Below are 23,645 nucleotides of genomic sequence, written 5' to 3'. Positions count from 1 at the left end.
GCAAGCAATGATTGGAGAGGGACACTGGGCATGATGAAGTTGAAACTCTTAAGTTGATGGGGTGGTCTGGGAAAGAGGCCATAGACAAAGGTTGAGTAATATTATAAAGGACCTTTGTTTGTGGACTTTTTCCCAGAGACAGGGAGAAGCAGAATGGAGAATTCATGCTTTGGTGAACTCTTCAGTATAAAGAGAAAATCTGAATCTGAAAGCCAGTGACATTTGTCATCATTCTATTTTGTTTCTACTTCCCAATTGTTAACCCCTGTGGTTGAACTCTGTACTCCTGTGGCTTGAGACCTCGGTCTTACTTGTTCTCATCCTACTGAAATCTGAACCCAGGGCCTCTCCTAAATCCAAAAGGGCCCCCTCAGGTCTGTCACTATCTTGGAAAAAGTCTGTCTGCATGGCCCAGTACATTGAGATTTGTGATCTCATTTTTGTGATCTCATTTACTGGGGCTAAAGTAATGGAAAAGACTGGGCAGGAGACTGGCAGGAACCTGCGCTTGCTACAAGTAACTGAAACACATTGTCATAAATAATATTATCCTTGGGTGTTGCTGACTTTAATTTCCCAGTAGTCTTTTCCTGCAGCAAATAAATAAATAAAATAAAATAAAATAAAATAAAACATTACCTCTTCACATTACAGAAATTTAAAGCTTGGTAACCCCTGGGCAACTAAAGAACAAAAAAATCATTTCAAATTAGACTTAGAAACACTTATGTGTTCAGATAAAACTTCTGAAGCTTTTTAGACTTCTCACCCAGGAGGAGAATAAAAAGTTTATTTAATATTATGCTATCTTCATTTCTTTTCTTTTTTTCTTTTGAGTCGGAGTTTTGCTCTTGTCACTCAGCTGGAGGGCAGTGGTGTGATCTCGGCTCACTGCAACTTGGCTCACTTGAACCCTCCTGGGTTCAAGTGATTCTCTTGCTTCAGCCTCCCGAGTAGCTGAAATTACAGGCATGTGCCACCATGCCAAGCTAATTTTTGTATTTTTAGTAGAGACGGGGTTTCACCATGTTGGCCAGGATGGTCTCAATCTCTTGACTTCGTGATCTGCCCGCCTCGGCCTCCCAAAGTGCTAGGATATCTTACTTTCATAATAAGAAAGAATTTATTGTTTTTTTTTAATGGAGCTTCACTCTTTGTTGCCCAGGCTGGAGTGCAATGTCACTATCTCAGCTCACTGCAACCTCTGACCCCGGGGTTCAAGTAATTCTCCTGCCTCAGCCTCCCAAGTAGCTGGGATTACAGGAACCCACTGAGAGACAGGACTAGCTGGAATTTCCTAGGCCAACTAAGAATCCCTAAGCCTAGCTGGGAAGGTGACCACATCCACCTTTAAACACGAGCTTGCAACTTAACCCACACCTGACCAATCAGAGAGCTCACTAAAATGCTAATTAGGCAAACACAGGAGGTAAAGAAATAGCCAATCATCTATTGCCTGAGAGCACAGCAGGAGGGACAAGGATCAGGTTATAAACCCAGGCATTTGAGCCGGCAACGGCAACCTCCTGTTATATAGGGGAATGTTTTCACTCCATTTCACTCTATTAAATCTTGCAACTGAACTCTTCTGGTCCGTGTTTTGTTATGGCTCGAGCTGAGCTTTCACTTGCCGTCCACCACTGCTGTTTGTTGCCATTGCAGACCTGCCTCTGACTTCTAACCCTCCAGATCCAGCAGGGTGTCTGCTGTGCTCCTCATCCAGCGCCCACTCCCGATTGGGCTAAAGGCTTGCCATTGTTCCTGCATGGCTAAGTGCCTGGGTTCATCCTAATCAAGCTGAACACTAGTCACTGGGTTCCATGGTTCTCTTCTGTGACCCACGGCTTCTAATAGACCTATAACACTCACCGCATGGCCCAAGATTCCATTCCTTGGAATCTGTGAGGCCAAGAACCCCAGGTGAGAGAACACAAGGCTTGCTGCCATCTTGAAGTGGCCCACCGCCATCTTGAAAGTGGCCTGCCACCATCTTGGGAGCTCTGGGAGCAAGGACGCCCGGTAACATTTTGGTGACCACGAAGGGACCTCCAAAGCGATGAGTAATATTGGAGGACGTTGGTCTGCCTGGAGCCAGCTTCCACTTTCAATTTTCTTGGGGAAGCTGAGGGCTGACTAGGCAGAAAGCTGTTGTCCCGAAGTCCTGGCAGTAGCCACTTGAGATCATGGCACTGCCAGAAGTCTCTACTGAACAGTCACCCATCCATGTGCCCTACCTTCCCTTTTGACCCATACCTCCTGGGTCCTGACCACGATTTTCTTGAAAGCATAGCCCCCAGATTCTCCTTACCTCTGAATCTACTTCCTCTGATCCCTGCCTCCTAGGTACTAATGGTTCAGACTTTCATTTCCTCTAGCAAGTTGTACCTCAAAAGGGATATAAGGAAGCTCAAGACCGCATTCTTAGGCATCTAGGCTATAAACCCAGGGAGTCTTATCCCTGGTGTCCCTCTCGATTTACGTATACAGCTGTCAACATGGGCAGTTATGTAGGACCCCAAGTTTCTAATGGTTGAGAGAGAAAGACAGAGGGAGAGAGAGAGATGGAGGGAGAGAGAGACGGAGGGAAAAGGAGAGACTGAGGGAGAGAGGGAGACACGGAGAGAGAGAGAGAGATGGAGAGAGAAACAAAGAGGGAGTCAAGGAAAAAAGGAAAGAAAAAGATAGAAATAGTAAAAAGTGTGCCCTATTCCTTTAAAAGTCAGGTTAATTAAAAACCTATAATTAGTTATTGAAGGTCTTCTCCGTGACCGTATAACACTCTGATATTACCTTGTTGTTAGTGTAAACAAGGGCATAGCCTGAGAACACTGAGGCCACGGGCAACCGGACAACCGGACAACCAGGATTTTTCCTATCAAAAAATCCTTAACCCAACCCAAATCCTAACAGGGGATTTAAATCTTAATTACCATACGAAAGTCTGACCAGACCTAGGAGGAACTCCCTTCAGGACAGGATGACAGATGGTTCCTCCCAGGTGATTGAGAAAAAAACCCAATGGGTATTCAGTAATTGATACGGAGACTTTTGTGGAAGTAGTGTTAAAAAAAATTGCCTAATAATTGGTCTCCTCAAATATGCGAGCTGTTTACACTCAGCCAAGCCTTAAAGTACTCACAGAATCAAAAGACTATCTCAATCCCAACTCAAAAGGTTAGCTACACACTCTCTGAAATGAATTTGCAAAAGAACTGTTGTTTATAGGAATGCATCTTGATGGGGTAGTGGGTTGTTATGAAATGCTCAGGAACCCAGTCCAGCTCTAGGGCTCACCCCTGAGCGCACAGGCAATATTGGGCATGCTGGTAAAGGACGACTAGAATCCAGCAGCCCGGACCTCTTTCTTTGTGGTCAAGAAAGGTGGGAAAACAGGTGCAGGACTGCTACATTGGTGAGCGTAACTAATCTGATAAGCAGAGGCCCATGGGTGGTTATGCACCCTGGAAAGGAACTCACCCCTGAGTGCAAAGGCAATGTTGGGCACGCTGGTAAAGGACCACTAGAATCCAGCAGCCCGGACCCCTTTTTCTATGGCCAAGAGAGGCGGGAAAACAGGTGCAGGACTGCTATATCGGTGAGCATAACTAATCTGATAAGCAGAAGTCCGTAGGTGGTTACGTGCCCTGGAAAGGAACAAGTGTTAGGACAACAGAGGATGCTCTAGGACTAATGCTCATTGGAAAATAACTAGGGGTGCTGGCATCCCTATGTTCTTTTTTCAGATGGGAAATGTTCTCCCCAAGGCAAAACGCCCCTAAGATGTATTCTGGAGAATTGGGACCAATTTGACCCTCAGACGCTAAGAAATGACTTATATTCTTCTGCAGTACCGCCTGGCCACGATATCCTCTTCAAAGGGGAGAAAGCTGGCCTCCTGAGGGAAGTATAAATTATAACACCATCTTACAGTTGTATCTCTTTTGCAGAAAAGAAGGCAAATGGAGTGAAGTGCCATATGTACAAACTTTCTTTTCATTAAGAGACAACTTGCAATTATGTAAAAAGTGTGATTTATGTCCTACAGGAAGCCCTCAGAGTCTACCTCCCAACCCCTGCGTCCCCCTGACTCCTTCCCCAACTAATAAGGACCCCCCTTCAACCCATTCAGTCCAAGAGGAGATAGACAAAGGGGTAAACAATGAACCAGAGAGTGCCAATATTCCCCGATTATGCCCCTTCCAAGCAGTGGGAGGAGAATTCGGCCCAGTCAGAGTGTATTTACTGTTTTCTCTCTCAGACTTAAAGCAAATTAAGATAGACCTAGGTAAATTCTCAGTTAACCCTGATGGCTATATTGATGTTTTACAAGGGTTAGGAAAATCCTTTGATCTGACATAGAAAGATGTAATGTTACTGCTAAATCAGACACTAACCCCAAATGAGAGAAATGCTGCCATCATTGCAGTCCGAGAGTTTGGTGATCTCTGGTGTCTGAGTCAGGTCAATGATAGGATGACAACAGAGGAAAGAGAATGATTCCCCACAAGCCAGCAGGCAGTTCCCAGTGTAGACCCTCACTGGGACACAGAATCAGAACATGGAGATTGGTGCCACAGATATTTGCTAACTTGTGTGCTAGAAGGACTAAGGAAAACTAGGAAGAAGCCTACGAATTATTCAATGATGTCCACTATAACACAGGGAAAGGAAGAAAATCCTACTGCCTTTCTGGAGAGACTAAAGGAAGCACTAAGGAAGCATACCTCCCTGTCACCTGACTCTATTGAAGGCCAACTAATCTTAAAGGATAAGTTTATCACTCAGACATTAGGAAAAAACTTCAAAAGTCTGCCTTAGGCCCAGAGCAAAATTTAGAAACCCTATTGAACTTGGCAACCTCAGTTTTTTATAATAGAGATCAGGAAGAGCAGGCAGAATGGGACAAACGGGATTAAAAAAAGGCCACTGCTTTAGTCATGGCCCTCAGGTAAGCGGACTTCAGAGACTCTGGAAAAGGGAAAAGTTGGGCAAAATCGAAAGCCTAATAGGGCTTGCTTCCAGTGTGGTCTACAAGGATACTTTAGAAAAGATTGTCCAAGTAGAAGTACTTGGACTTCTAGAAGCTGCCCCCTCGTCCATGCCCCTTATGTCAAGGGAATCACTGGAAGGCCCACTGCCCCAGGGGACGAAGGTCCTCTGAGTCAGAAGCCACTAACCAGATGATCCAGCAGCAGAAGTGAGCGTGTCCGGGGCAAGTGCCAGCCCATGCCATCACCCTCACAGAGCCCCGGGTATGCTTGACCATTGAGGTCCAGGAGGTTAACTGTCTCCTGGACACTGGTGCAGCCTTTTCAGTCTTACTCTCCTGTCCCAGACAACCGTCCTCCAGATCTGTCACTATCCGAGGGGTGTTAGGACAGCCAGTCACTAGATACGTCTCCCAGTCATTAAGTTGTGACTGGGGAACTTGACTCTTTTCACGTGCTTTTCTAATTATGCCTGAAAGCCCCACTCCTTTGTTAGGGAGAGACATTCTAGCAAAAGCAGGAGCCATTATACACCTGAACAGAGGAGAAGGACCACCCATTTGTTGTCCCCTGCTTGAGGAAGGAATTAATCCTGAAGTCTGGGCAACAGAAGGACAATATGGACGAGCAAAAATTGCTCGTCCTGTTCAAGTTAAACTTAAGGATTCCACCTCCTTTCCCTACCAAAGGCTGTACCCCCTCAGACCCGAGGCCCAACCAGGACTCCAAAGGATTGTTAAGGACCTAAAAGCCCAAAGCCTAGTAAAACCATGCAATACTGCAATTTTAGGAGTACAGAAACCCAACGGACACTGGAGATTAGTGCAAGATCTCAGGATTATCAATGAGGCCATTGTCCCTCTATACCCAGCTGTACCTAACCCTTATACTCTACTTTCCTAAATACTGGAGGAAGCAGAGTGGTTTACAGTCCTGGACCTTACAGATGCCTTTTTCTGCATCCCTGTACATCCTGACTCTCAATTCTTGTTTGCCTTTGAAGATCCTTCAAACCCAACGTCTCAACTCACCTGGACTGTTTTCCTTCAAGGGTTCAGGGATAGCCCCCATCTATTTGGCCAGGCATTAGCCCAAGACTTGAGCCAGTTCTTATACCTGGACACTCTTGTCCTTCGGTATATGGATGATTTACTTTTGGCCACCAAGCACTCTTAAATTTCACAAGAAACCTTGTGCTGTCAAGCCACCCAAGCACTCTTAAATTTCCTCGCCACCTGTGGCTACAAGGTTTCCCAAACCAAAGGCTCGGCTCCGCTTACAGCAGGTTAAATACTTAGGGCCAAAATTATCCAAAGGCACCAGGGCCCTCAGTGAGGAACATATCCAGCCTATACTGGCTTATCCTCATCCCAAAACCCTAAAGCAACTAAGAGGATTCCTTGGCGTAACAGGTTTCTGCCGAATATGGATTCCCAGGTACGGCGAAATAGCCAGACCACTATATACACTAATTAAGGAAACTCTGAAAGCCAATACCCATTTAGTAAGATGGACACCTGAAGCAGAAGTGGCTTTCCAGGCCCTAAAGAAGGCCCTAACCCAAGCCCTAGTGTTAAGCTTGCCAACAGGGCAAGATTTTTCTTTATATGTCACAGAAAGAAAACAGGAATAGCTCTAGCAGTCCTTACACAGGTCCAAGGGACGAGCTTGCAACCCATGGCATACCTGAGTAAGGAAATTGATGTAGTGGCAAAGGGTTGGCCTCACTGTTTATGGGTAGTGGCAGCAGTAGCACTCTTAGTATCTGAAGCAGTTAAAATAATACAGGGAAGAGATCTTACTGTGCGGACATCTCATGATGTGAATGGCATACTCACTGCTAAGGGAGACTTGTGGCTGTCAGACAACTGTTTACTTAAATATCAGGCTCTATTACTTGAAGGGCCAGTGCTGTGACTGGGCACTTGTGCAACTCTTAACCAGCCACATTTCTTCCAGGCAATGAAGAAAAGATAGAACATAACTGTCAACAAGTAATTGTTCAAACCTACGCCACTCGAGAGGACTTTTTAGAGGTTCCCTTGACTGATCCCAACCTCAACTTGTATACTGAGGGAAGTTCCTTTGTAGAAAAAGGACTTCGAAAAGCAGGGTATGTAGTGGTCAGTGAAAATGGAACACTTGAAAGTAATCCCCTCACTTCAGGAACTAGTGCTCAGCTGGCAGAACGAATAGCCCTCACTTGGGCATAGAATTAGGAGAAGAAAAAAAGGTAAATATATATACAGACTCTAAGTACGCTTACCTAGTCCTCCATGTCCATGCAGCAATATGGAAAGAAAGGGAATTCCTAACTTCCGAGGGAACACCTATCAAACATCAGGAAGCCATTAGGAAATTATTATTGACTGTACAGACACCTAAAGAGGTGGCAGTCTCACACTGCCAGGGTCATCAGAAAGGAAAGGAAAGGGAAATAGAAGGGAACCGCCAAGCGGATATGGAAGTCAAAAGAGCCACAAAGCAGGACCCTGCATTAGAAATGCTTATAAAAGGACTCCTAGTCTGAGGTAATCCCCTCCAGGAAACCAAGCCCCAGTACTCAGCAGGAGAAATAGAATAGGGAACATCATGAAGACATAATTTTCTCCCCTCAGGGTGGCTAGCCACTGAAGAAGGGAAAATACTTTTGCCTGAAGCTAACCAATGGAAATTACTTAAAACCCTTCACCAAACCTTTCACTTAGGCATTGGTAGCACCCATCAGATGGCCAAATTATTATTTACTGGACCAGGCCTTTCCAAAACTATTAAGCAGATAGTTGGGGCCTGTAAAGTATTCCAAAGAAATAACCTCCTGCACTGCAGGCCATACATTTCAATCCCTGTATCTTTAACCTCCTTATTAAGTCTGTCTCTTCCAGAATCGAAGCTGTAAAACTACAAATGGTTCTTCAAATGGAGCCCCAGATGCAGTCCATGAGTGAGATCTACCACGGACGCCTAAACCAGCCTGCTAACCCATGCTCCAATGTTAATGACATCGAAGGCACCCCTCCCGAGGAAATCTCAACTGTACAACCCCTACTATGCCCCAATTCAGCAGGAAGCAGTCAGAGCAGTTGTCGGCCAACCTCCCCAACAGCACTTGGGTTTTCCTGTTGAGAGAGGGGGACTGAGAGACAGGACTAGCTGGAATTTCCTAGGCCAACTAAGAATCCCTGAGCCTAGCTGGGAAGGTGACCACATCCACCTTTAAACACGAGCTTGCAACTTAACCCACACCTGACCAATCAGAGAGCTCACTAAAATGCTAATTAGGCAAACACAGGAGGTAAAGAAATAGCCAATCATCTATTGCCTGAGAGCACAGCAGGAGGGACAAGGATCAGGATATAAACCTAGACATTCGAGCCGGCAATGGCAACATCCTTTGGGTCCCCTCTGCTTATATGGGAGGTCTGTTTTCACTCCATTTCACTAGATTAAATCTTGCAACTGCACTCTTCTGGTCCATGTTTTGTTATGGCTCAAGCTGAGCTTTCGCTCGCCATCCACCACTGCTGTTTGCCACCATTGCACACCTGCCACTGACTTGCATCCCTCCAGATCCAGCAGGGTGTCTGCTGTGCTCCTGAACCAGCGTGGTGCCCATTGCCACTCCCAATCGGACTAAAGGCTTGCCATTGTTCCTGCATGGCTAAGTGCCTGGGTTTGTCCTGATGGAGCTGAACACCAGTCACTGGGTTCCACGGTTCTCTTCCGTGACCCACGGCTTCTAATAGAGCTATATCACTCACTGCATGGCCCAACATTCCATTCCTTGGAATCTGTGAGGCCAAGAATCCCAGGTCAGAGAACATGAGACTTGCTGCCATCTTGGAAGCGGCCCACCGCCATCTTGGAAGTGGCCCACTACCATCTTGGGAGCTCTGGGAGCAAGGCCCCCTGGTAACATCACCACCACGCCCAGCTAATTTTTGTATTTTTAGTAGAGATGGGGTTTCACCATGTTGGTCAGGCTGGTCTCAAACTCCTGACCTCAGGTGATCTGCCCATCTCAGCCTCCCAAAGTCCTGGGATTACAAGTGTGAGCCACTGCACCCGGCCAGTCGTCTCTTACTTGCATAATAATCACAAGGTGAAGTAGTAGTCCTGCTAGGCACAGGTTATAGTGTCAGAGGACCAGCATTTTCATATTGATGTCATTATTTATTAGTGATGTCACCTTGAGTAAATTACTCAGCCTTTCTACTCTGCCATTTCATCATTGTTTGTAAAAATGACTCAAAATAGTACCTCCCCTATAGGGTTGCTTTAAGTTTTAAATGAAGACAGCATTTAGAACTTGAGAACAATTTTCACCAAATAAAAATTGATTTTTGTTGTTGTTTCCATTATTAGCTGGAAAATAACAACACTTTTGATTTGTTAGTCAATTTAAGTTATTCTACAATTTAATTTTTAAAGGTGTTGAATAATATTAATGCAGTGATTTTTAATAAAATAACTTGGTAATATATTGTTCTAAAAGTTCTATAATAACTTTTAGTTTTCTCTAGCAACATAAAAAGAACAATTTCATATGAATAAAGTATTTCTCTCATTTTTCCTTTTCTTTTTTTTTAGGCTGGAGTGCAGTGGTATGATCTCAGCTCACTGCAACCTCCGCCTCATGGGCTAAAGTGATTCTCCTGCCTCGGCCTCCTGAGTAGCTGGGATTAGAGGCATGTGCCACCATGCCTGGCTAATTTTTGTATTTTTAGTAGAGATGATGTTTCCGCATGTTGGCCAGGCTGGTCTCGAACTCCTGACCTCAAGTGATCCAACTGCCTTGGCTTCACAAAGTGCTGGGATTACAGATGTGAGCCACAGCGCCCGGCCGAGGATTTCTCTCCTTTATAACATAGGATCAATCCCTTTTTATATAGTCTGTAAAATAAATCTATATACTATTTCAATTGAAAATAAAGGAAAATGATGTGAAAAAAACACCATGACACCCAGAAGCACAGGTTTATCATTATTACATAACTACAGCGTCTTCTTTTTTTTTTTTTGTAACAGGGACAACTTAGACAATTTTCCTAAGCTGCCCCAGAAACTATATTTTCATGGCATGTCTTTTGGAACTTGCAATGGGGTTCAGGAGCTCAGAATGGCAAAAAAACAAGAAACCTGGCATAAAACGAAACTAGTGTTCAGAAACTCACCTTATCTCCTTCTTCTACCTGGCAGAGCTCCTCCTCAGTTGCAGGATTAAAGACAGGAAATTTCTTGCCACTCACGGAATCATGCCATTCATTGTTTATGAAGATCTGTAGAGATGAAGAGAATATACATAAAAGGCACATAAATATGCAGCAAATTTTGGAAATTTTCATAAAGTTAAACTAAAGCATTTCACAATGCGTAAATGATGTGCATCTCTTCATCCCCCGAAACTTTCTGGCTGTTGAAGACATTTTGTGTTCACATGCGTACACATGTACTAAAATGAAGTACATAATGCTTTTAAGTTTAAGGTATGCAGTCATTTCAACACTAGAAAATACATACTGGAGAAAACAATCTAGAAAATAGTGCTTTTACCTGAAATGGCCATGAATTTGAGGCAAAAGCAAAGGCTTTTGTGGGCTTGGTCTTTATTAATGATTGCTTCTATTTTCCACTTTAAATTCTGAACATCCTCATTTTGGGCTACTTGTGATTTGGAATCAAAAGAGACTATTTTCTAATCCTTTAATGTTTTAAAGCTAAAAAAAAAAAAGAATTTTGCTAAAGTAAAGGATTTTAAAAGAGGTTCACTTAGAGAAAATTAGCTAGTCACATTGTTTCATTGTCTTTTTAAAAGCATATGGTTTTATTCTCCTTTTTGAAAGATTACCTGGTAATTTCATTGTCTTCGGACAAAATCAGGAACAAGATTTCTTAATGATAACTATGAGAAAGAGACATGCAACTAACGAAACAGTAAGCATTAAAAAATATGGAATTCTGTCTGTGTGTACTATAAAATAGAAATACTTAAAAGCATCAGTCTATCATTTAAAACATCTCAGTTTCAACTTTCATGTCACTGAATTTGCCTTTTCTCGAGGAGCCAGCTTTGACATTTCTTATTATTTGAAATATGAAAACAATCATAAATACAGTCTTGGATAGTATATAACCTTCTGTTAGACTTATGACAAGATGGACTAGTTTATTTGATTTTGAATCAGAGGTAGCTAACACAGGGAGTAAAGGAAGGTGACATATGTGCTGGATTATAACATATATCCTAATTCAGACATCCCTTCTTACTTGATACTTAAAGATAAGTTATTAATAGTTCAACCCAAAGGGAGAATGTAATGAAACACTCCTCCAAGGTTTAAATTAGTTACTATGCTAAATGCAAATTACTTCTTTATTAAAAATTCCTCAGAGATCACTAGCATAGCTTAGAATTCTATCAGAGTAATAAAATGTATATTACTATGTATCCCTAAATGCTTGAATATAATTCATTCTATATTCTGTGATTTATTATTTAGACAAAATATACTTCCCTGGTCTCTTCTATACTTCCATCGGACAATTTGTCACTTTTTAAATAGTCACTATTAAGTGTCTGCCTTCCATCAAGGACTGTGTACATTTTTCTGGTTTATCTTCAGTGTCCAACACAATCTCAGCCCTCAAGCGATTTTAGCCTCAGTAAAAAATTCTTGAATAACTTAATTGAATCAAAGATCTATAATCCATCAGCTACTCATGGATAAGATCTATAATATTCTGCAAATGAATACTCTATGACACTTGTGATTTCCTACAAAATGGGGAAGAGGACGAGCCGTCTCGTTTGCCCATTCATGCCAATATAATTTTCCATACAAGAAAACAGCATTATTTCCATACAAGAAAATTATCGTGTATAGTAGAAGCATTCAAAGGAATTGTAGTGCTAGCCTGAAACTGATGGTAAAACACATGGGCATGCCTAAATAAAGGGAAAAGGGGCCCAAAGTTCTTCAGATGAAGAGACTAGATGTGCAAAAATACATATCCGGGGTATGAGAAAGATGGAAGAAGTATCAAGAAACCCTATCACATTACAGAAACAAGATTAATTGAATACAGATGAAGACCATAAAATTCATCATATTCTTTTTTGGTAAAAAACACTAGTCTCTTAGATCAACTTGAGGAAACATAAATTCAGATGAAAGCTCTGATTTGCCCAATGTCTCTTAGAGTGAATCAACACTCTAGCTATCGGAAACACATTTTACAGAATCCCATAATTATTCTTAGAGTGTTTCCATTTATGCCCTTACAGCTTAGTCTTAGTATTTTTCTTCCCAAGGGATGGCTGGGAAAGAACTTAATCAACTTGTCCCAAACTCAGCTCACTGTCATCTCTAGCTTTATGCTGCTCTCACCCCAAAGTTCTAAAGCTTGCTCATGCACACTGTCTCCTAGCCCTCTCTCACACACACTTTCCGTCTTCTGTTAATGACACAAATAATCCCTAGGTACTCTTTTGTATCACTTTGTTCTATACAATTATAACAAAAAGCTTTTCCTGTTCTCTTTGCCCCCTACCTCTGCCTAATTAAATTTTAATTTCACCTTGTCATCATAATCTTCCTCAGATTCTGTCTACAGTCCTCCTCAGAATACTTTAGTGACCCTCTATTGTCAGACTGCTTAACATGGCACTGGAGGTGGTTAACAACCTTGTCCCAACGTGCTTTTCCAGTCTTTTGCTCTACCATTCCCTCAGTTTACCCTTTGTTCCAACCTCATTCTACTGCCTCAAACTCCATGCCATTTTTTGCAGCATACTGCAAAAAACACACTGTTCTATAGACTAGAGTTCCACTGTTTTCTTCTATTTTTACTTCAAAATCTAGCTTACTATGTCATCTCATGAAGATTTCACTAGTTGCTCCAATTGAGTTTAACCTCCTTTTTCTTCTTTCCAATATAACATATTAGTATCCTACTGATAAATTATTTATGTTCTGCTTTGTGTTAATGTCAGATATCTACATATCAGCCCATGAAATTCCAAACAAAAAACTAAAGATATTGCAATACCTGCCGTAGACTTTTAAATCAGTCTTTCAAAACCTGCATCACATTTATTCACTTGCGAATTCTGCCTTCTCTCTGCCTAAAGATTGTATTACCACCTTAGATTTTGTACCTCTAAACTAAGGGAACACAGATCTCATTCTGGCAGAGATCCAGAATTTCATACTTCTACAATTTAATTTCATTAAAAATGAAATAAAACAGCATACAGAATCAATTACATTTTGCTAGGCCTATGGTCGGACTTTCTAGTTCTCGCCCGAGTCCTCTTATCCTTAGGTCTGTGATAATCTGTGGTTTCAAGTTCTCAAAATATGCTTTCAATGTATTGTAGCTTATTTTACTCACTTTACATACTTTTTGGTAAAAGAATTATTATAATAGGTATGTACCATCTAGTTTCATGATCAAAATTTACATCTAAGCTATACATAAAACTGCCACTTCAGATTAAAGCCAGTGAATGTTTTGTAAATGAGCATTAACCTGAAGTAATAACACACGTTTATCTGGCAGCTCGCAGGCAACTGAAGAGATCAGCTGTAGAGGACCCCAAATTACCAGCACTGTTTTGCATTATTCACTTTTAACCTTTAAGACAGGAGGACACCATGAGCTCAACTTGTGTATGAACTTGTGCTGACATTTATATAATCATGATTAGTAACTTTTGTTTTATCAGAAAAGTGTTTGTCCAATAATGAGAAAATACTTGAGACATAGTCTGGCAGTTATTGTGGAAAAATGAGAGATGAATTAGCCATGGCCTCTGTTCTCAGGGGCTTATAATGTAAGAGGAGAATGTGTTCATATCAAGAGCAGCCAGTACAGAATTAAAGGCTGTGGAGCAAAATGGCCAAAGCAGTGGTGTTGTCAATAAATGGTGTAGAGGGGCATAGGCTGGAAGAATGCTTCTTTGAAGGATGGGACTGGATTGGTGGAAAGAAGGAAAAAAAAAAAAGAGTAAAGGGAAGGACAAATCTTTGGAGGTTTGTAATGCAGTAAACAGAGCAGCTCCCAACAGAATGGAGTTGCAGTGGACACGAGTCACAGATAAGGCCTGACATTGAAAATAAAGTCAATTTGTGGTAGATCCTGATCCCCAGAGAAAGAAGTTTAGGCTCTATTCTGGGTATAAAAAGGGAGAGAGACCAGATCAAATGGGTGTTTAGGAATACTGATTTTAAAGCACCCCAAATGGCTTTGAAGTAGACCAACCAGAGTCCCAGAAATTAGCTTTGATAGTAATTTCATAATCCTATCATAAGGTCACAAGGTTTTGAAGGAGAGTGATGTAACAGTGCAATCTACAAATTATGAATTATGCCATTCTCCCACAAACAGGCGTTTCAGCATGAAAAGGGAACTTGGCATAGGTAATGTGATGACCTAGATTGTTAGAAGGCCAGGTATTGCCCAGCCTTTTTCTTCCCCTTAGCTACAGATAATTTATTCGTAGGACCTACCTCAAATACCTTTTTTTTTCTGTTTTAATTATAGAAGTTTTACATTTGGCATTTGCCTTCCAGCTAACTGTGTGACCAAATGTTTTTGTATAATCCCTGTTCCTATAGTTATATTTAATGGTTATATGGAGAAGTCTAGGCTAATGGATGTTTGTTATATTTACTATAAAATTTACATTAGACTTGTTGAAATGTTCTATAATGGTGACAATCTTATTTTCCATTGGTTGCTTGCCTTTAGCCAGCTTAGATGAAAAGAGATGATACTATAAAAGTAAAATATTCTTGGGTTCCATGTAACCGTTATTTATTAACTCAATTCTAATTATGAATTTTGGACTTAGGTTACTTTTGAATAATATATATATATAAAGTAGACATCAACTTTCAGTTTGCAATATTGACTGGAAATTATAAATGCCTATGCATACTCTTGGACTTCAAGTACTTTCTGTATGGGGAAGCAATCAATAAAATGTTGAGGCAACTCAGACATTGATTTTTACACTTTAGATTTTAGATATGCCACATTTTAAGAAATGCATCATTTTACCTTTGATAAACAACTAGCCATTTCCTGGATTCAATTGGTGTCCAAGAATTAGTCATAATTGTGAAAAAAAAATGCCTTTCCAGAGTAAAAGTTATTATGTCTTAATGTATCCTGTATAAAGCTACAGCTCTAAATAAATAAGCATTTTTCTCAAAATATTTCTGGCTTGGACAAAGTTAGATTTGACTGGTGGGCAAAATAAAGCTCTGTTTGCCTTATCTGCTGATGTGAGATTTTGGAGCCTGTGGGCTAAAGTGGAGGGCCCCTGACTCCTTGCAAAAGATACTCAGAGTGCCCTAAATTAATATTATCTCGGCAGGGCAGCAACTGGGCCAGCAGCTCCAGACTCTGTAAGGGAGGCCAATACTTTCTTGGTGGGAGAGAGATTTTAACAGATCACATTTTCGACGCACAAAGAAATTATTTTAAGATTTTCCAAAGGAGAGGGAGGGTGATGATAGTCCCCATTTAATGTCATCCATGTGAATTTTCAAACCTGAGAGCTGAGTCACAGCATAGGGTGCACGGGTGGTGGTGTGAACCTGTGGAGAGTGGTGTGTGCTGTAAATGTGTCAACCTTTTCTCAGCTTAGGAACCTACCAAAGTACTAAAGACTGCTGCCAGCCAGGGAGAATGAGATCAGGGATGAATAATGAGGAGGAGAGACTGAACAAAAGTCAGGTGGAGTGTTAAACATTTAAAAGAATCAAAGCTGGATCTCTGGTAACTGCTTTGCACCCTAACCCCGAGGCAGGAAAGCAAAACATTGAGACTCAAAGTTAGAGAACGTAAAAGGAAATTAAGGAGGAAATAACAAAGGAGAGGAAAATTTTTAACTGCCGTCAAAGGAATGAAAACAAAATGAGAGAATGACCAAAACAAAAAAATAGGAGAAATAAAATTTTCCTTTCATTTGTTTTAAATTATAGTCTGACTTTAGTAACATGAGTATATACTCTTTCTTCTTGTTGTTTGCAAAACCCCTTCAGCCTTTTCAATTGTGTCAGGGCAAGAGAAAAGATGCCATGGCATTTGTTTTGAGCGACATCATCACTGTGTTCTACAGATGACAATACTTGTCAGCAACTTCTGTACATCATATACTTTCTGTATCAAAGAGTTAAGATGTAGAAGCAACAGAAAGTTCTGCCCATTTTTAGCAGTATCAAGATCCAGTAACACAATTGCTTGCGTGTAAGCCCTCTTCCTTCTAAAAGAATGCCAAATATAAAGCATAATTCAGTAGTTATTTGTATTCCTTTGACACCTAAAAAAGTATTGATAGAGCAGTGGAAATAGTGAGTGGAAATGGGACCTGGGTTGGGGGAGGGAAGGGTTCAGGCAAAGTTTTCAGAGATGTGAGATTTGCACAAACTCATCAGTGAACAAATTTCCATTAGCAATTCAAACATTACAGTGAATCAGGTAGAGATAATATCATAAAACCAAATATTAGCAACAACACTTCACATCCTTCTCAAGCAATACTTCTACATTTGTGGAAACTTTTGCTATATACATCTATACACACAAACTCACCCAAAACATGTCAGCGTCAGGAAAACCAATATTACAGAAATTTACTTTTCTGATTTATTAGATTTTAAGTAAGGGTTTGTGAAGGAATCCTTGCTCAAATTCTTTTGAACATGGTTCTATGTTGTCACTTACACTTGGTAAACATATAGTGTATCCCTTGGCTATAGTTATAACAGTATCATGATAAATCAAACCAAATGCACCCCAACCACCACCATCCCAAGCCAGATAATTGCTATTTTCAGATATCTCCATTTGATGTCTGTATTTCTGAGATTTATTTTATGCTGATTTGCAACGTATCATCCTATAGATTATCCATGCCATTTCAGAGTCATTACCTTTACTTTGGGTTGGTCTTCAAATGAGTTATTTTTCATATTCTCTAAGAGTGTTTCCCTAATTCTGGCAAGTATGTAGTGACAAATTCAATAGGTTAAAGTCCTAGTTAAAAAGTTAAATAAAGAGTTGTACTGAGAGTCTTTATGAAATGGGGACAATACCCTCTCTTAGGACATGTGTTCTTTACTTTAGAATTGTTAATTCCGTTTTCTTAGGGTCAGGCAGGTGCCAGAAAACAGAACAACCTGCCAAGACAGCAGTCCTCAGAGATGAGCTAAGATACTGCATTCTAAATATTAGTAAATGATTATCTACCACCATTAAAATCAATGATTGGTTCTGTCAGTGGTTTGTGGCCATGATCCTGTTTCTGCTTAGCTCTGGCACTTTCTGAAAGGAAGGTTTCTGATGTGGCTGAGTGTGAGTTTCTGGGAGGAACTGAAAGCTCTATCCTGAAGTAACTGGAAGGTCATTGCTGCATTGAAGTTATAAGGCTCACTCAAAACTTTTAGACCCTTGCTACCGGTCAACAGACATTTTGGTAGCATCAGCAAAAGCTGAAAGACTGTTAAGAATACAGAATCTCAGACTTCAGCCCAGATCTATTCTTTCAATCAGAGTAAGGAATGAATGATAAAAATGCAGTGATAGGCGTGAAAACAGCTGTTAGAGCTAATTGGGAAAGGGGGATAATACCCTCTTCTCTTAGGATATGTATTATTTACTTCAGATTTTTTTTCTTGATTAGGTTTTCTTGAGTGAGATTCTAGTACTACTGGTTTTGAAATTTAAGGAAAAAAGGATATCATGTGAGAAAGTATCAGATCCAAGATAAAAAGATTCAGAATCCAGTTTGTTCTGCTTTTGCATTTTAAGAGCTATGTGACCTTAAGTCAGTCAAGATCTCTGAGCTCAGGCTCCTCAGCTTTGAAATGGGACTCTGCTAACATCTTTTCTAGCTCTTCCCAGTGGTTAACGATGAGCTTCAAATGAGAAAAACATATGAAATCAGTTTTGAACTGTGATAAGCAATATAAATATAACTTACATTGACAACAGAATGATATAATTCTAGGAGTCATCTTGGGAAAGCGAATCAAGGAAAGGACCAAGTAGTTAATAAGTGCCAGCCACGCTCCACAAATTACCTCACTTAATTCTCCCAGTCACTTTCCAAGGTCATTCTCCTTCCCAGTTCACAGACAGAGGAACTGAAGCTCCAGGGGATGAGAAGTTTGGCCAAGGTCATATAATTAAATACATAGAATAGCTGGAAATTAAAGCCAGGTTTAGCTTGTTCTATCACTGCACCTTGCAGCCAATCAGCTATTTTTTCACCTGCTTCCAAGCCCAAAGCAAACAAAATATTGCTTCAGTTAGAAGGAAGTGAAAAACATTTCCCAAGTGAAAGCAGCATCACAGCACAATCAGCTTTGCCTTGAACGTAAGTCCTTTCCTGTTTTAAGCACCTCTCAGTGATTTCCCTCAAAATCTGCCAGCCAATCTGGCCTCAGCCTGTATTTCAGTTTCATCTCATCCATTCTCTCCCTTATTCACTTTACTCCAGCCAGATTAGCCTTTGGACAGTTCTCTGAGCATAACACGCACTTGTCTTCAGGGGCTTTGTATGTGGTATGGCCTCCAGATCTTTGTTCTTCCCCAGTCTTGGCCACCTTATTGTCTACATCCCTCAGGCTTACCTTTAAAGCACCTTTCTTAAAGACTCCCATCCTAAAAATCCTCATCAAAAGCTCTTCTCCTCATATTCTTTCAGCTTTCAGTTATTTTGCTTTAAACACTTATCATAATTTCTGATTAAAGTATTCTTATTTTCTGCCCCACACTATTCCACACACCTTCCAGGAATAGAAGCTCCATGAGACATGAATCATATTAGCTCTCTTAGATCATGAGAACTAGCATAGGGCACTCGTTCAAGGCCTTGTTAAATAAGAGGAAGGGAAATACGGGAGAAAAGAAAAGCAAACGGGAGAAACAAGCAAAGGGGACAAAGGAGGTATTTGGAAGTTCATGTAGCTGAATTTGTTTGTTGTAAGAATTTAAAGAGATAATCATGGGGGAAAAAAAGCACTTCAAATCATGCCTGGAACATATTATTCAATGATTCATGACTCTTCTCCATTGAAAATATCTCTTTAACCCAGAAGGGTTAAGCAAACCAGAAACCTAGGAAAGCAATCTCCTACTCTAACCAAAAATTGATTCCATAGGAGTTGAAGAAATGTAGTTCACAGAGACATTTCACATCCACATCAAAGTCCTCTGCCTCGTAGCCTCTCCCAGCCCAAACGTCACATTTTCAATCAAAGCAGAAAACCTGTTTCCTTCCCATTTTTCCTATTGTTCTCTTTTCCTAAGTTGGCTGCAAACTTTCTCCTGTTGGCCTGGGAGCAGTCGAACAGCAGCTGGAAAGGCCATGGTAATCAGCAATGGGCAAATGAAAGTCAGGATGAAGAAGGATATAAGAGGATTCTGGCAAGTCAGTGTCCCAGAGTAGTGGAATTGACCTTAGACAAGTCACTTGCTAGTGTGATAGCTCAAACTGCCAGCATTGGCAGTGTAGCTTTGTCACTTACTTGCTGTGTAACTTTAGTAAGTTACGTAGCTGCTCTGTTCCTCCGTTCCCTCAACTGTGAAACAGGAATAGTAACCTCCTCATAGGGTTATTATGAGGATTAAATAAAATCATTGTCAAGAACTTAAACAGTCATGGCAGAGTAAGCACAATAAATTTTACCTATAGTTATTTATTGTGTGTGTGTGTATGTATGTGTAAAATGTCATTAGCCGATAAAGATCTTTTGTAGCATGAACAAACTATGGTTTAATGAGTTAAGCTTACTAATTAAGTTAAACATTTTGGGGTTTGAATTCTGTCTGAGAATGCTTGTCTTCTTGAATTTCCTATTTCCTTTTTATTAAAAAAAAGAAAAAGAATAAAAAAGACAAAACAACTGTATTGTGAAGGGAGAATGGCAAACAAAGTTACCAAATCCTGTAAGAGAAAATGTTTGATCCCTGAAATCTTGGAAAACCCTTGGAACTTCACTCTGATGCAATCTTTGTCAGATGGGACATGACTGTACAAAAAAGAGTGACAGAAAAGGTAGGAGAAGACATGAGGAATGCTTGTGGGAAACAGGTCTAGGAAAGGTTGGGTAAAAGAGAAAATTCTGGAAACACTGGAAAGGATTCAGAAAAATAGGACTAGGATCACTAACGTTAAATCATTTCTCATGTGCCAGGCATTATTTCAAGGGCTTTTTATGCATTAAATTCATTTAATACTTTCATCCACCTTAGAAAATAGGTGCCTTTATCATCCTCATTTTAAACATAAGAAAACCGAGGCAGAGAGAGGTAATGTAGCTTGCCCAATGACCACATAACTTTCAAAGAAGCTCTTCATTTAAAGCCTAAATACAAAGGAAAATGTGGGGTTCATTTAGAGTTGGAAAGAGGAGTAATGAGGATAAGGATGGGATATGAGTTCATATTAGTGAATTTATAGCGATGTTTTTGAGGTTTTAAATTCCAAAAGCTTTTGTATAATTTTAGAAAGCATTTCTTAAACTCTAATCTCTCTTTAATCTACCCCAACAAAGAAATAATCAGACTGTACTAGAAAATAAGTCATAAAAAGATATGCACCAATAAATTCTTTTGTTTGGGTGAAAAGCAGTCCGAAGCTTGAGAGTATGTAGCTTTTCTATCGTAGTTGTAATTTTTTTTGTTTTTGTTGTTACTCAACCCTGTCTGTTCTCTCCAACTTGTCCTAACAACCAATATACTTCTAGCTATGATAATAATAATAATAATAATAATAATAAGGACAGAAAAATAACACAAGACTTTAGGGGCTGGTAATAGAAGATAATTCCTCAGACACTATAAACTCCTTGCTTACTTGGTTTGTAACCAGGGAACTTATTATAGTGAATAACCATCATTTTTTTTAACTCCTCTTGCAAGTGCAAATTCAATCCAATTCTTCACTGGGACATAGTAAAAAAAATGCAAAGGCATTTGAGAAAGCTCACCCATTTAGATTTAATTACATACATAACTGGTGTCCTCCCAAGTGTGAAAATGCTATAACCAATAAATCAAACAATAAAATCCTATCTGAGCAGAACAGATTTATATAGAAGATGCATGAGAAATCAAAATTCACTGATTCGTTTGGGGTATTTTTACCCAGAAAAATTCTTAAACGCAGAGCAAAACACCTGCTCTTTGAGTCTTGCCTTCTTTTGGACACTTAGGTCCGTCATTTTCCCTAGAGGGGAGTTGTTGCACAGTGACCTCGAAGTGAATAGGTTTCAATCTCAAAATCATCTCTCTGTGTTAGGGGATCATTAGGTCTGTGCTTGTGTGTTAGATTTTGAGGACTATCTCATTTGTCTAGTACCGCTTCTTACATGCTTAATTAACGACCACTAAGTGAAGCTTAATTCAGCAGGAAGGTTATTTACATTAGAGCTTCCTTGAAATACACACACAAGGAAGACTTTGCAAACTTCTGCAAAGCCAAAGGAGTGGGGAGACGGGGCATCCAGATGACTAAAATATCTTCCTAGGTAGTATCATTAAAAAAAATCCCATTAATAATAGTCATAGAATAATCTAAGCATTGCCAACAATTTTGAGCTGCATGAAGTGTATTTTTAAATGTACGTACTTCCAACTGAAATTTCTTGTGAATGACAAACTTGGAATAAGAAAACGAGGGAGACTGGACTCTTGCAATCTTTTGGGCATACCTTTGCCAAATGTAAATTGTTTGAGGGTATGGATTTACTGCATTTTTCATGCTACCATTTGTAGTAAAATTAAATGGAAAAATCTTTCCCCTTTAATAAAACCTCATGATAACAATACCTTAAAATACACTTCATAGCTGCTGGTCAACCATGTTAAAGGCACAATCTGATCTCTGCTGCTACTTTCCTGAGGAAAAGAGCCAATCAGCTGAGCAACTTCCTCATTCGTTGTGCTTTATGAAAATGAAAATGCAACAGACCTTAGGATTTCAAAGCCATCCATGGTTACAAGTAAGGAAATAAATGCATACCAGCGGAGACTTTTACTTTATCATTAAATTATAATGCCCTTTGTTTTTCTGTTGGCTAATTCAGACAGCAACATGGCTCTCCCTTGAGTTGCAAGAGTTAATTTCTTACCATACTTTCTGCATCACACCGTAAAGATAACTTGAAGTAATTTTGGTTAGACTGTGTTTTGTTCATTTGTTTGTTTTGGAGTTCTAGGATCTGACAGGAAAGCAGTGTGAAACACGCGAAGTTCAGAGTTACTCTCAGAACGACTCAAGCAGGATCCATTTCCTAGTTCCCCCCAGCTGCGGATTTTAAAGTCTGGATCTAGCTCCTGCTCTTGTTTCTCTAAATATTTATCAGTTAACAATTACACATCTGCTCCAATGGCAACAAACTTGGCCGAAGAAATAATGCTTTTCTCCCCCCGCAATATGCAAAATAGTGCAAGTCCATCTGAAGGTTTTTGAACCCAGTTATCAGACTTAAGTCCCCCTATTGTAACACTCATTTTATTAAACATATTGGAAAGTTATGTTATTTCAGTATGCTCTCTTTCTCCTTGTTTGCTTTCTATTGTTCCTACTCATTTGGTTCTTTCCAGTAAGCTTCTCTAGAGAGTATTTTGCTGTCTTATCATACATGCAGGCTATAGTGAAGTTAATAGAACTGCTTAGTAAAGTCCTCTGAATCCTGGTATAAGAAGCCTTTCACACAGAAGAGAATTCCTTTCGCTTGGAAATATTTTAAGAAATAAATGTATGAAAGATTGTCTGATATGATTTAGATCATATTTGATCAGGACACTAAACTGAGACCTGTATTTTGCATGCCTTTTATTTTTATATTTGCAAAGGGCTCTTTACATAAGTTTACTTAAATTGACCTTTAATGCTTTACATAAATGTAGTTCTTGCACACCCAAGTTAAAGCAGAAAATAGAAGTTTTACTCACCTTAGTATATTGAATCTTCAAATCGGTCTGTAGGACAGGTAAGTCTGGCTTGCCTGAGGATGACATTTCTGATTCGGCTCCTGGAACACAGGTGACTGGCTCAGCAATTTGGTTCTGATAGAGCACTTGGCTTTATTTGTTCCTTTTTTATCTGCACGGGCTAAAGTTTATTTGCATACTCGGATACGATTGGATGAACAAACTCAGAGCAAAAAAAAGAAAACGACACTACTTATTTGTAACACCTAGGGCAGGAAGCCTTTGACTTTAAACTTAAATCCTTAAGAAACCAGTGCTCCAGCATCGAAGTTGCACCTGGAGACAGTGCACTATTTGCAGATGAATTAATTTACAAAGCCGAAACCTGTGATAAGTGTATGCAGCAGCTGCTCTGGCCACTAAGGCCAGTTATTATTTTTTTGACTTTTCATGCTTTTTAATGCTACTATGTAACTTTCTGTTCTCTGACAGACTTGGAAACAGAGATTTTGAGGATTGAAAAGAGTCTAAAAGGGCACTTGTTCTCAGTAGAAGCTGGTGAGGAGAGAACCCTGGCCAGGTGTCTTCAGGACAAGGCTTTCAGGAAATCAGTCCATCTCCCAGAAAATCAGGGGTGCTGTCTGGGGAAGAAAGGCCCTTTATCTACACCCTACCCTAAGTTAGTTTTAAAATATCCTGACA

General features: G+C 40.2%; 1 protein-coding gene across 1 annotated transcript in view; it reads right to left on the bottom strand.

Annotated features, from left to right (window-relative positions):
• Positions 1–23,348, bottom strand: part of ALDH1A1 (aldehyde dehydrogenase 1 family member A1) — a 60,149-nt gene extending 36,801 nt beyond the window's left edge. The window contains exons 1-2 of the mRNA XM_033237095.1: positions 22,965–23,348; positions 10,163–10,267 (exon numbers count right to left, since the gene is read on the bottom strand). Of these exons, the coding sequence (XP_033092986.1) occupies positions 10,163–10,267; positions 22,965–23,030 (171 nt within the window). The 5' untranslated portion in view covers positions 23,031–23,348. The remainder of the gene's footprint in view (positions 1–10,162; positions 10,268–22,964) is intronic.
• Between the last annotated feature and the right edge of the window lie 297 nt (positions 23,349–23,645).

Source organism: Trachypithecus francoisi, unplaced genomic scaffold (assembly GCF_009764315.1).
Source record: "Trachypithecus francoisi isolate TF-2019V2 unplaced genomic scaffold, Tfra_2.0 Lachesis_group16, whole genome shotgun sequence".
NCBI classification, from domain to species: Eukaryota; Metazoa; Chordata; class Mammalia; order Primates; family Cercopithecidae; genus Trachypithecus; species Trachypithecus francoisi.
This window is presented reverse-complemented; position numbering and strand designations above follow the sequence as displayed.